Genomic DNA, 14,651 nt, shown 5'->3' with positions numbered 1-14,651 from the left:
GCCACGACTATGTCCAAGAGCTCCGCAGTCAAGAACAGCTCAAAAAATCCCAGGGCCGAACCGATCTGAGCTGTCTCAACCCGAACTCCAGACTGGGCGGTGAAAGGGGAACTACAGGTGTGGCTGAAGTTGGGGACTGCCAATAAGGGTTTGCCAGCACCTCAGGGATTCTAGCGGGTCTACGGGCCGGTCTTTGCGGCGGCTGCAACGGGGTAACTAATGCACGTGCCACCGTACCAGCTTCAACTGCCCTTCTGGTGCTCGCCACTTCACCATGTTGTACGGCAGTGCTGGTACCAGGTCCAAGGAGGGCTGCGCTGCTGGTGTTTGCCTCACCACGTAATCCGACAGCGCCAGCCCCACTCTGCTGCCCTTGAAGCGGATCCTGCGCAACCTGTGGTCTAGCGACACGGGGCCGGGTACGCCTGGTGCTATCAGGGACCTCAACCTCCTCGTCCGAACTTTGGGTCAGAGTGCCACTGCTTTCTACAGGTTCATATTCTGACCCGCTAGATTCGTCAGATGAGTGTTCCCATTCCTCATCCGACTGGGTCAGAAGCCTGTAGGCCTCTTCAGAAGAATACCCCCTGTTTTACATTTGGGCAACTAAATTTAGGGGTATTCCCTGAGACTACCCAAGAAAAAAAGCAAGCCCGTCTTACAAATGGGAGGCTAGCGAAGTACCGTAGGCCGCTGCGGTTGATAAAAAATATCAAAACTGATTTTTTTTATCGCCGCAGCGCGTGTAAAGTGAATGTGCAGTGATAAAAAAAATTGTCACTGTGGTGGGGCGGGTGTGGGCGAACACACGTGTGGGCGACCGATCAGGCCTGATCGGGCAAACACTGCGTTTTGGGTGAAGGGGGAACTAAAGTGACACTAATACTATTATAGATCTGACTGATCAGTTTTGATCACTTACAGATACTATAAAAGTACAAATGCTGATTAGCGATACGCTAACCAGCGAATAAGGGACTGCGGTGCGGTGGGCTGGGCGCTAACTGATCCCTAAACACCTAACCAAGGGGCCTAAACTATCCTAAAACCTAACTGTCAATACCAGTGAAAAAAAAAAAAAGTGACAGTTTACACTGATCACTTTTTTCCTTTCACTAGTGATTGACAGGGGTGATCAAAGGGTTAATTGGGGTGCAGGGGGTGATCTGGGACTAAAGTGTACTGTTGGTGCTACTCACTGTGAAGCCTGCTTCTCTGCTGGATCCAACCGACCAAAAGGACCAGCAGAGGAGCAGGGCAGCCATATAACAGATCATATTTACAATATGATCTGTTATCTGGCCTTTGATTGGATTTTTTAAAAATCATCAGCTTGCCAGCCACGATCATTGGCTGGCAAGCTGATGACGCGACCCCCCTTGAAGAAATGCCGGCCCGCATTGCGCATGCGGGCTAAGCGCGTCATCTCGCAAGATGACGCGCCAATGCGTGACTGTGAGCAGCGCTGCCGCCTCCGGACCGCGGATCTGCGTTCGGCGGTCTGGAGGCGGTTAAAGTGAACCTGTCATGTGGATATTTGATTATAATCTAATTACATACAATCATTAACTACTAAAAAGCACCTTAGATGTATTCACTTACTGGTGTGACAGATGATTACCTCATAATATACACACAAAGATGTCACATGCTGCATGCTAATGAGCTGATTTGAGTCCAGCGGTTTTTTTAATTCAGAGCTATAGCCACTCCCCTGCCCACCTGCTGCTGATTCATATGGAAAATAACTGTCAATCAGCCGCAGGTAGGCAGGAAGAGTCAGGAGCTCATGAATATTCAGGACTCATCATTATGAGCTGGAGATTTTCAATACATGTTGGCAGATTGACTGGGTCAATTAAAGATAGTGACCCAGCATTTTGCTAAGAGAATCACTTATTTATGTTGCCCTTAGTTAGGACACCATAAAACTGGTGACAGGTTCCCTTTAAGTATTTTGTGCTGTTCACACATAGGTCTTGTCCTGTATTTTGTGCTGTCCTGTCCATGAGATGGCGGCTGATGGAGGGTCATGTGACCAGGCAAATCACCTCCATGTGATGCCTTCTCCATACACTGCACCTGCACTAAACTCCCAACAGAATAAGTGAATGGCAAGTCTTTTTGAATGGAGGAGACGTCACATGGAGGTAATCTGCCTGGTCACATGACCCTCCATCAGCCGCCATCTCATGGACAGGACAGCACAAAAGACTTTGTAAACAAGGGCCCATATCTTACAAAATATAGAAAATGGTGCAGAATTTCAACAGAGCCTATATTAGTAAGTGTCATATAATCATCCAGCAAAAACACTAGTCTACAGTAACTTTAAAGTGGAAAACCCATTTAAGCGAAGGGAGGAGGCTCCCTCCGTCTTTAAATCGGAGCCTCTGCAGTGAAATTGCGGGGCCCTCTATTTCTTTCACGTTGCATTTTGACACCAGGTCGGTTTCCTTTTTGGATCTAAAATGGAGCAGTGATTCTGCTAGTTCTGTGTGAACACCTCCACTTTTAGAAAGAGCTAGCTGGCAATACTATTTTGCATGCATCATCATGTCACCCGCCACATGTAATATACAACATTCCAAAAGGCGATATGATCCATACCAGGGGTAACTGTTCGGACATTTCGTCCTTTGAACAGGAAAGTAATAAGATTGTGAATAGATTGGCTCTTAGAGCCCATTCACAGAATCATATGCTAAATAGCAAAGAAAAACGGTTCAGAGTTTGGACCGCAAATCTTTGATCTTTCCTGATACAAACCCCACGGATACAGCAGGCAACAGCAAAGTGAATAGCCACACTCCCATTACGTTTGTCACCCAGTACAGTGGCGAATACAGGGAAATATGCAAAATTATAAAATAAAAAATAAAAATCTACCAATCCTCAGCTTTGATGAAAAGTAGTCAGATATAATAACGGGAGGCATAAGATGTGCTGCAAAAAAAGCTCCCACATTAGGCAGTCTCATCAGTCCCAGTTTATACAAAGAGAAAAGCAATGTGATACCGACCTGGCTTTCAACGAAGGGGAGCTATAAGTGCGGGCATAGTAGGTGCATTTGTTGTGATTATCTTCAAGTAAGCCAGTTTTTTTTATTCTATGGCTAGTGGCAAAAAATTCAGTATTAATAGCTACTTGAATTTCAACACAAAAAATGCAATCTATTTAGTGACCTGCCAAATGTGCAAGTTGCAATATGTAGGTTGCACTTCCAACCAAATAAAATTGCAAATTCTTAAGCATATATCGAATATTAGCTAAAATCAAAGTCAGGGCGAGCACTCAATACTTGGGGCAATATGGATGTGAATAAAATTTTATTAAATCACAATAATAACACGTGTATATTTAAACCATATGAGCTAAAAACTACAAATAAAATACATAACAATTCACACATATAGTGATGAATGGATAGTGACTGTTGCTAAAATCCGAAATCACTGGTGCAAATGTAGCCAATCTGGAAAGTTGGTAACAGAAATGCGCTTCAATTTCCCATGCGCACCTTGGAATAGCCCATAGGTATCACTCCAGTATTGGTGATGAGCAGGTAAATCAAGCCGTTCCTGTATAGACACGTGCCTTGATATCTTTGGGTATCGGTGATACAATCAAGTGCCGTGCAAATACAGATGGTATATCTTTTTGCAAAGTACAGATATAGTGTTCCTACCTTCCACTCCGATCTCAAAAACGCCTCTATGAGCGCGTGCGGTGGTTCAGCGGCAAGGAACAGTTCCGGCGTCTGGCTTGTAGCTGCTGTGATGCGCTGTTCCCGGATCTCGCGAGATTTCGCTGGGTTTCGGAGGAGGTATGTGTCCTGGATGATACAAGGCACTGCTTCACAAATTCTGTACTCGGCGTCCTGGTAATTCAAAATCTTCCGCTTATGTTGGTATTTGCATGGCCATGCATAGAGTGCAGAGATTTCTTTCACAGGGGTGCGGCCCAGGCGCGTTTCGGGAACTCTATCCCTTCGTCAGTGGTACGGCAACACCTGTGTTTCTCCGCCTTTTATATCCAAAGCTTGCACCAAATCCTGGATCACTGGAATAGCTTTCAGCTGGAAAGAATCGCATGCGTTTTTTGCATGCGTTTTTAATGCGTTTTTTTTTGCAAACATGCGTTTTTCATACTATGGGTTCCTTTTAACATTTTCTATGTTTTACAAAAGTCCAATTTATAATTCCAAATTGCATACATGAGTTATTCTCATTTTTCTGGATCAGCAACATATAATAATGCTATTTTACTAAGACTTCAACAATAAGTTGGTATAAATAGATTGTTACTTCATATTTTGACACATGTGTCATTCTAAGCCTATTATTCATTTGAGTATCCAATCTTATATAATATAAACATAAAGGTTTAAAATAATAAATAAATAACAATATGATAAAAACATTAATTATGCTATACTGTATACATATAGATGATACAAATAAATGAATAAAAATACATAAAATTATAAAGTTCATAAAATGTAATATACATTAAAAAAAATATATTAAAAATATGTAAAAAAACTTATGAGCGAGAAAATTGAGAAAAATGCACATTCTGGTCTAATTCAGGCTAAACAAGTATTGAGATTCGGACTGTAGGTCTTGGCTGATGAGGTATAAGACTGGGGGCCCACAACCGAGTCCGCGTCTCAGTGTCGGTAAACGGCCTGACTGAGTCGCAAGAGTCGGACTGGGGGCACCCAGTCTACAAGAATCCAAAAATCTCTAATTCGGCATTCAAGCCCATTGGTAACAGAGATCCAAACTGATAAATATGTTTGGATTCTGTCCTAGACATCTGTTTGATGTAATTTCCACCCCGCCAGTTTCTGTCTACCCTTTCCAGTGCCATGAATACCAGGCCTGAGGGATCTTTATTATGTGTGTCTTTATAGTATTTCGATAGGCAATGCTTGTCATATCCCTTTCTTATATTGGCTATATGTTCGGCCAGCCTGGTCTTCAAGGGACGTTTAGTTCTCCCTATATACTGTCTCTTACAAGGGCACTGAATAAGGTAGACGACTCCTGACGTGTTGCAAGTTAGGCAATCTCTAATCTCCCATATGAATTTAATTTTGTGTTGAGGAGATAGTAGTAGTTTTTCTACATGTGGGAATAACCTTGCATGCCATACACTTCCCACATTTAAAAAAACCTTTTAAATTCATCCAGGTGCCCAAAATTGTACTCTCCTTTTTCATTGTTTTGTGGGTTTTAATCGATGGGGCTATTTTTAAACCTAGATTAGGTACTTTGGTGAATATTAATGCCGGGGTAGTTGGTAATAGGTGGCCTAACTTTTTGTCACTTAAAATATGATGCCAATGGGTTTTGATAATTTTCTGTAGCCGTTTGCGACTGTTATTGAATGGAAAAATGATTTTATTATTAATAACCTCACTCTCTTGTATTTCCTCAGTCCTGCCTGTCTTATTCATGGAGAAGGTACTTCTATCTAATTTCCTAGTTTTTTCTAGAGCTAGATTGATCACCTTTTCGGGGTATTGTCTCTCCATAAATTGATCTTTCATCTTAACCGCTTCCTCCTCAAAATCTTCATCTTGTGTACAGTTTCTTTTTATTCTGCGGAACTGGCCATAGGGCACCTTGATTAGCCAGGTCGGCAAATGGCAACTAGAAAACTGTATGAAACTGTTTTTTGAGGTAGGCTTCGAGAATGTATTGCAAATGTACCTTTGTTCTACTGATCTTATTTTTAGATCCAGGAATTCTGTTTCCTTTGCAATACTTGCAGTAAATCTCAAATTTAGCTGGTTTTGATTTATTTCTTCTAAGAAAGAATCTAATTCTTCTCTACTTTTATTCCAGATAAATATGACATCATCTATGAATCTCCGCCATAGGACCAGGTCCACCCCCAGCCGGGACTTAATGATCTTGTGTTCCCATTCTGCCAGAAACAAATTGGCATAGCTGGGGGCGAATCTGGTTCCCGTGGCGGTTCCGCACTTCTGCAGATAAAAATTACCTTCAAAATAAAAATAGTTATGGGTCAGAATGTAATTAATACCCTCTAAAATAAATTCAATACAAGCTTCATCCATTGTTCCATCTCTTCTTAGTTGTTCCCCTACTGCTGATGTGCCTTGTTGATGGTCAATCACTGTGTATAGTGACTGGACATCAAGAGTACCCATAATCCACCCTGTTTCAGCTCGCATTTCTTCCAGTATTTTAATTATGTGGGTTGTATCTTTAATGTAGGTGGCTGTTTTCTTCACTGCCGGTTGTATCTGTACATCTATATATTTAGATAAATTAGATGATATTGAGCCAATACCTGAAACTATCGGTTGACCCGGTGGTTTGTCCAGGCTTTTGTGTACTTTGGGGAGACAGTAGAAGACTGGTAGTCTCCTCTGTGTCCCCAAAATAAAATCATGTTCTTGTTTAGAAATTATTGTACGTTCAAAACCTTTCATACATAATAGTTTCAGGTCTTGCTCAAAGCCATCTAGTGGATCGTTTTTTAGCTGAATATATGTCTCGCTGTCTGTTAATTGGCGTAGACATTCTTCATTATAGTCTGCTGTATTTAAAACGACCACTGCCCCCCCCCCCCCTTTATCTGCGGGTCGTATCGTAATGGCTTCATCTTTTTGTAACTGTCTAATAGCGTGGTGTTCCTGTTTTGTCAGATTATCCTGGCATGTAGATCCTACTTTCAGTTTACGTATATCCTCTTCCACATTTCTTTGAAACGCAGCCATTTCTGCGCTGATTTCTTTTCTGGGGAAGAATGTGGATTTATTTTTTAATATGGGTCTATCTGGGTGTATCGATGTATTCTTCATTATTGGATTTTTTTGAAAATGCTTTTTTAGACATATATTTCTTATGTATTTTTGGATCCCTATACATGCGGAGAATTTATCCAGTTTTTCGGTTGGCGCAAATTTCAGACCTTTTTCTAGTAATTTTATTTGTGAGTTAGTAAGATTGATTGAACTTAGGTTGATTATTGTAGTGTTTTTGTTTGTCAATGTCTCCTGTGATATCTTGTTCTTTCTAGAAATTCTTCTGGTTTTTTTCTTACCTCTATGTGATCTTGGTGATAATTTTTCCGAGAGTCCCTTTGATTCCTTAAAGGATATGTGTTGTGAACTCTGCCTTGGGGATTGTGATGTTGATGATTCTCTAAAGTCTGTGTAAGATAGTGATTCTTGTGTCTCAGGTTGTATCTGTGTGTCGGTGATTCCTGATTGTGGGTTGGGGGAGTGTGTTCTCTGTGTCTTATTCGTGTCTTGTGGTGTGCTGGGGTATGGTCTAAAAAAATGTTCATTAGATAGTTGGTCATATCTATTATTAACCGTTACCGCATATCTATTTTGTATATTATCTTCCTCCATTTCTTTATTATTAAAGGGATTATCCTCAAGTACATTTGGGTGGTCCCTACTCTTTTCTATCTGATAGTTCTTCTGGGAGTTTTGATGTTTCCTCCCTTTTCTATTTATTATTTCATTTTCTATCCTATCCAAACCCCTACATAGTCTTTCTTGCCAGTTCTCAAATTCTTCATTTCTTGGCAATTTCTCAACCTGTTCTTTAAGGGTTGTAATTTTAATATTGAGATCACCCAATATTTCAGTTCTTTTAATAATTAATTTAATCAGCGACACTGAATGTGAAGTCAGTAAGGCATTTCATTTCTCTTCAAATTTGTCGCTGATTAAATCTTGTGCAGGAATTTTGTTACATAGGAGACCATTTGGTATATCCTCATTCTCTAAATATTGTTGGAGGGACCTGATTTCCCAATGTTGTTTTAACTGTTTTTGTAGAAGTCCCTCTAATTCACGAAAAATGTCTGACATATCTGTATCTTCCGAATGTGCATTTTTTACATCATTAAATTTAAAAAAGTCTCAGCTCTTAACCTCTGTTTCCAAATGGTGCCAAATGTCCATAATCCCGTCCGAGGGAGCTCACACAAGGGTGATTGGGTAAATGTAAATCTATAGACTTAAAATGGTGGCTCACCTCAGGCGGGGTTCTGGATTAGGTGCTACTAGCCCAGTAAAGAGGAACACCCCTACTCTGGTAATGAAAGTAGCTAAAATCAAAGTCAGGGCGAGCACTCAACACTTGGTCCAATATGGATGTGAATAAAATTTTATTAAATCACAATAATAACACGTGTATATTTAAACCATATGAGCTAAAAACTACAAATAAAATACATAACAATTCACACATATAGGGATGAATGGATAGTGACTGTTGCTAAAATCCGAAATCACTGGTGCAAATGTAGCCAATCTGGAAAGTTGGTAACAGAAATGCGCTTCAATTTCCCATCCACACCTTGGAATAGTCCATAGGTATCACTCCAGTATTGGTGATGAGCAGGTAAATCAAGCCGTTCCTGTATAGACACGTGCCTTGATATCTTTGGGTATCGGTGATACAATCAAGTGCCGTGTAAATTCAGATGGTATATCTTTTTGCAAAGTACAGATATAGTGTTCCTTCCTTCCACTCCGATCTCAAAAACGCCTCTATGAGCGTGTGCGGTGGTTCAGCGGCAAGGAACAGTTCCGGCGTCTGGCTTGTAGCTGCTGTGATGCGCTGTTCCCGGATCTCGCGAGATTTTGCGGGGTTTCGGAGGAGGTATGTGTCCTGGATGATACAAGGCACTGCTTCACAAATTCTGTACTCGGCGTCCTGGTAATTCAAAATCTTCCGCTTATGTTGGTATTTGCATGGCCATGCATAAAGTGCGGAGATTTCTTTCACAGGGGTGCGGCCCAGACGCGTTTCGGGAACTCTATCCCTTCGTCAGTGGTACGGCAACACCTGTGTTTCTCCGCCTTTTATATCCAAAGCTTGCACCAAATCCTGGATCACTGGAATAGCTTTCAGCTGGAAAGAATCGCATGCGTTTTTTGCATGCGTTTTTAATGTGTTTTTCTTGCAAACATGCGTTTTTCATACTATGGGTTCCTTTTAACATTTTCTATGTTTTACAAAAGTCCAATTTATAATTCCAAATTGCATACATGAGTTATTCTCATTTTTCTGGATCAGCAACATATAATAATGCTGTTTTACTAAGACTTCAACAATAAGTTGGTATAAATAGATTCTGTTACTTCATATTTTCACACTACCGGTAACTGTTCGGACATTTCGTCCTTTGAACAGGAAAGTAATAAGATTGTGAATAGATTGGCTCTTAGAGCCCATTCACAGAATCATATGCTAAATAGGAAAGAAAAACGGTTCAGAGTTTGGACCGCAAATCTTTGATCTTTCCTGATACAAACCCCACGGATACAGCAGGCAACAGCAAAGTGAATAGCCACACTCCCATTACATTTGTCACCCAGTACAGTGGCGAATACAGGGAAATATGCAAAATTTTTTTTTTTTTTAAATCTACCAGTCCTCAGCTTTGATAAAAAGTAGTCAGAAATAATAGGGGGAGGCATAAGATGTGCTGCAAAAAAAGCTCCCACATTAGGCAGTCTCATCAGTCCCAGTTTATACAAAGAGAAAAGCAATGTGATACAGACCTGGCTTTCAACGAAGGGGAGCTATAAGTGCGGGCATAGTAGGTGCATTTGTTGTGATTATTTTCAAGTAAGCCAGTTTTTTTATTCTATGGCTAGTGGCAAAAAATTCAGTATTAATAGCTACTTGAATTGCAACACAAAAAAATGCAATCTATTTAGTGACCTGCCAAATGTGCAAGTTGCAATATGTAGGTTGCACTTCCAACCAAATAAAATTGCAAATTCGTAAGCATATATCAGATATTCCCCATTACAGAAATTGCAACGTATCTGCAGTTAGTGAACATTTTGCAGTTATACATGGTGGTGAAGTGACCCATCCGAGAGCCCAAGGTATAGAAAGGGTCTTTATTCCAGCCAGAGGTGGCGACCTGAGGAGAAAGCTGCTTAATAGAGAGGCTTATTGGATGATTTTACTAGCCACGCAATATCCTGAAGGTCTGAACAAGAGACATGATCTCATATTACAATATTAATTTCATGTTTGCCTGCCATTGATGTTTTTTTTTTTTACACATTGCCAATTTTAAACATTGCCATTATGTTTTTTGATATATTTCATGTGTATCTTTTCATGTGTATTTCAAGTGTGTCTTTTCATCCCTCCCCTCCCTTCATTGTTGACACATGCTCTGAGTCAGTTTAATCAGGACATGTGACTCAATAATTGGGTTGTCAGGGTTAGCCTTTTTAAACGGAGTTTTGTACACAAGTTTTTTGTCACGATTAAGGACCCTGATTTACTTGCGGTCTGAAACGCGTTACTGTAACCTATGATGTCTTGCATTGGATTTTAAACGCACAATAAAGATTCCACCTTTGCATCTTGGAAGCTGGATTTTTCTTGATTGCTGTGAAATATTCAAGACCAAGTCCGGAGGTTGCCATCCGTGCTCCACGCAGGTGGACGGTGGGTGAGAGCTGCTTTACTTTCCCTGTTTCATTCAGTAACTTTAAAGTGGACAACCCCTTTAAGCGAAGGGAGGAGGCTCCCTCTGCCTTTAAATTGGAGCCTCCGCAGTGAAATTGCGGGGCTCCATTTCGGTTACCATGACAGCCTGGGATCTTCTTAAAGTTGTCATAGTTAACTGCCTGTAAAGCCGTACACTAAGCATGTCTTAGCAGGAAGGCAATTTCCTTCAAAATTATGTGGCCATTAGTTGCCATGGTTGGGTGGGGGTTGCAAGACACATCGTTGTTATGGTAAAGCACCCTTAGGCCTCTTTCACACTAGCATGGTGGATTGGCTCTGGATGCATTCAGTGAAACTCACACTGTTTTGCAAGTTCAGTCAGTTTTGTCTGCGATTGCGTTCAGTTTTTTTCAACACGGGTGCAATGCGTTTTGATGAGTTTTTAACGCTCGTGATTAAAAAACTGAAGGTTTACAAACATCTCTTAGTAACCATCAGTAATAAAAAACGCATTGCACCCGCACTTGCTTGCGGATGCAATGCATTTTTCGCTGAAACCCCATTCACTTCTATGGGGCCAGGGCTGTGTGAAAATCGCAGAACATAAAACATGCTGCATTTTTCACTCAACACAGAACTGATGCGTGAAAAAAAAAAAAGAAACGCTCATGTACACAGACCCATTGAAATGAATGGGCCAGGATTCAGTGTGGATTGGCTTGTGTGAAAGAGGCCTTAGGGTGCATTCCTGTGGAATGGTTGTGTGCACCCATCTTTGAAGTGTAGACCCACTAACTTCAATAGGTCCACAATCCGCAAGGTGCATCAAAAGACAGGAACAGTCTGATCTTTTCCAGCATAGAAGCCCTTCTGTGTGTCTCTATGCTGCAAAAGATAAAACAAGACCTATCTTTCGCAGCATCTTCCGGATTGTGGACCTATTGACGTCCACAAATCCACATTGTGATGCAGGGTGCACTCGGCCGATTCCCATGTCTAGCAGATCTGTGGTCCGCAACAAGGGCATGGCCACCTCATGGTCATGTGAATGCACTCTTACAGTTAATTTGGAATGTTCATAATTTTGGTAATCTCACCTGACTCATTCGACTGACAATGCTCAGCAAAGGAGGGAAACCCACCTGGAATAATGCAAGAAATTAATTGTTCAATTAATCAACCCTATAACAATCAGCCAAGAGTACATGTGTAATGCCACAGAAAGAGAGGTATGGATGGGAAGTTCAAATAAGGGTTAGTGCAGCAGCAAGGAATAAACAAGGAAAAGAAAAAAGGGAACAGTGTGTGATTGAATACAATAATACAGGTTAAATTAAAGGAAATGTGTCAACTGCCAGTTGAAAAAGGTGTGTTACTATCTGTTTTTATCTAATCAGTTTTTATGTTCTGTAGATTTTTTTATTCTCTTCCCTGAACATGACTATGGGGGCTGCCATCTTGCCTGAGCTGATCTTAGCAGCATTTAACCAGCATTACATAGTAACATAGTACATAAGGCCGAAAAAAGACATTTGTCCTTCCAGTTCGGCCTATTGTCCTGTAAGTTGATCCAGAGGAAGGCAAAAAAATATATACTTTAATAAAAAAATGCTTTACGGCAGCCCCATGGGCCATAGAAACAATGGTCAGGAAGTGACCCTGTTGACTTACATTAGAGAGTTTTCTAGGCATGCTCTGTGACCTGTGCAGAGGTCATTGTACAAGAGAAGAATAGAGGAGCTTTGATAATCACCCATTGTGAATTAAGGATTTGTATAAACCAAGGGGCAGGAAAACAGAAAAAGATTAAATTGCCCCGCACACCACTCTTTTTTTTTAATTTCTCCATATTAATGTAATAGTAATACGATAACTCAAGCAGTATATAACTATATGGTTCCTTTTTTTATTATAGCATGGGAATTCCGTGCAGTCATGGTAGATTCATGGAAAAGGGATTACCAGTAAGCCCAATTCAGATTTTCACCTTTCATCACCATGACTGCATAATATAGGAGACCTACCAGATCACGAATTAAGGGGGGGAGGGGCTATGGCTTAGATGACCTTGCTACCAAAGGATAGATCGGAAGATCATGACAAGTCGAGCCTATAATGCTTAAAAGGGGTTGTCCAGGTTCAGAGCTGAACCCGGACATATCACCATTTTCACCCAGACAGCCCCCCTGACGTGAACATCGGAGCAGTTCATGCTCCGATGCTCCCCTTTGTCCTGCTCTAAATCGCGCAGGGCAAAGGCATTTTTAGGAGTTCAGCTGACTAACCGGGCTCTCCATAGGGCTGCCAATAAAACGGCTAGGGCAGCGCTAAAGCCTGCCCATCAGAGCCAGTAATGTCACTCAACACACTGCCAGGCGGAAGCTTCTGCACAGCAGTGTGTTATGATAAACAAAAAAAATCCTGTGCCCTGTGCGATCTAGCGCAGGGCAAGGGAGAGCAGTGGAGCATGAGATGTTCTAAAGCTAGCCTCAGGGGTGCTACCTGGGTGAAAATAAGGGTATGTCCGGGTTCAGCTCTGAACAACCCCTTTAAAGGAAGGTATGCACATTGGCCCAGATTGCAGCTTTGCAGATCTGTTCCAAAGATGCACCTGCTTTTCTGCATAAGAGGAGGAGACTGCCCTGGTGGCATGTGCCTTAATAATTACTGGGCATGGAAGATTCTGAATACTGTAACAATCACAGATAGTTATTTTATCCACCTAGCATTGGAGGCCTTAGAGACGGAACCCTTCCTGAAACCATTAGAAACTTCAAGGTACCTTAGTACCACACGCCTGACAACTAAGGAATGGAATTACTCTGCTTTTAGATTTTTCGGGTTATTACAGAAAGAAAGAAGCACTATCTCCTGGTTTTTATGGAAGTCGGAAACTACTTTTGGAAGGAAACCTCGGATCTGGTTAAAAAATAATTCTGTCGTCCAAAATAGTTAAATAGGGATGCCTGATAGATAAGGCCTGAATTTCCCCTAATATCCTAGCAGAAGAAATTGCTATAAGGAAAGCAGACTTAAAGGGAATCTGTCACTAGCATATTAGCAAAAAAACAATTTTTATGAATCCATGTGTAATAAAAGTACCTTATTTCCATATGTCTTGTTCTTTTTATTCTGTGTCTTGTCATGATATTCAAATAAAGCTGTAAGGAGCCCAGAGGGGCGTTATTCTTTGTCCACGGTGCCCAGGAAAGCCCCTCTGAAGTGCCGTGCCCGCCTAAGTTTGAAAACTAAGAACTCCTCCTAAATCGCCTCCCAGAGGCGAGGCTACGTGCTCTCCCCCCCCCCCCCCCCCCCAAGCACTGCGCTCTGCGGCAAACACCCCCGATCCTCCTCTCGCCCGCATCCGAAATCCCGCACAGGCGCAGTGCCAGCAATTGCCTGCGCGATGATAAGACGACTGAGGGCAACAGCCCAGTGATGCTGTTGAAGCTGTTGCCCTTAGTCGTCTTATCATCGGCTGGCGCAGGCAATAGCTGGCATTGCGCCTGCGCGGGATTTTGGATGCGGGCGAGAGGAGGATCGGGGGTGTTTGCCGCAGAGCGCGGCGCTAGGGGGATCTTCGGATCAGTCTGTATGAAAGTAACCTACGGACGCGGACGCTAATCTTGTGTGCATCCGTGTTCATTCATGGAACCATTGACTTGAATGGGTCTGTGAACTTTTGTCCGTCAAAAAAAAATAAAAAATGGAGGACAGGTCCTATTTTTTTTTTACGGACAGGATACACGGAGGCGGATGACAAACGGTGCATTTTTCGAGTTTTCAACGGACCCATTCAAAGTCAATGGGTCCGCAGAAAATCACGGAAAACGGAACAACGGCCATGGGTGCACACAACAGTCGTGTGCATGAGGCCTAAGGGATAGAATTTTAACCGAGGTCTCCCCCAGAGGCTGAAAGGGGCTCCCTGTTAGACCTTGTAGGACTATGTTTAAGTCCCAGGTCCGGATTCTAGGTCTAATAAAGTAATAAAGGGTTTCAAATTGTAAGACACTCAGGGCTGCAATCTTCACCTTTAGGGTCGAAGGGCAGAGACCCATGTCTAACCCCTGTTGAAGGGAAATCCAAGATTTTCTGTATATTTGGAACTGACTGATTGGGATATCAGTTTCTCTCCACCAGGAGCAGAATTTCTTCCAGATTTTTAAGTTG

General features: G+C 41.9%; 1 protein-coding gene across 2 annotated transcripts in view; it reads right to left on the bottom strand.

Annotated features, from left to right (window-relative positions):
- GEMIN2 (gem nuclear organelle associated protein 2) overlaps positions 1-14,651 on the bottom strand; it is a 273,847-nt gene that overhangs the window by 66,075 nt on the left and 193,121 nt on the right. Inside the window, exon 6 of one of the 2 annotated variants that reach the window (XM_044271557.1) lies at positions 11,576-11,620. The exons of the other annotated variant lie outside the window; for it this stretch is intronic. Coding sequence (XP_044127492.1) covers positions 11,576-11,620 — 45 coding nt within the window. The remainder of the gene's footprint in view (positions 1-11,575; positions 11,621-14,651) is intronic. 2 annotated transcript variants of the gene reach the window in all.

This window comes from Bufo gargarizans, chromosome 11 (assembly GCF_014858855.1).
Source record: "Bufo gargarizans isolate SCDJY-AF-19 chromosome 11, ASM1485885v1, whole genome shotgun sequence".
NCBI lineage: Eukaryota > Metazoa > Chordata > Amphibia > Anura > Bufonidae > Bufo > Bufo gargarizans.
The sequence above is the reverse complement of the archived record's forward strand: the minus strand, read 5'-3'. Positions and strand labels throughout refer to the sequence as shown.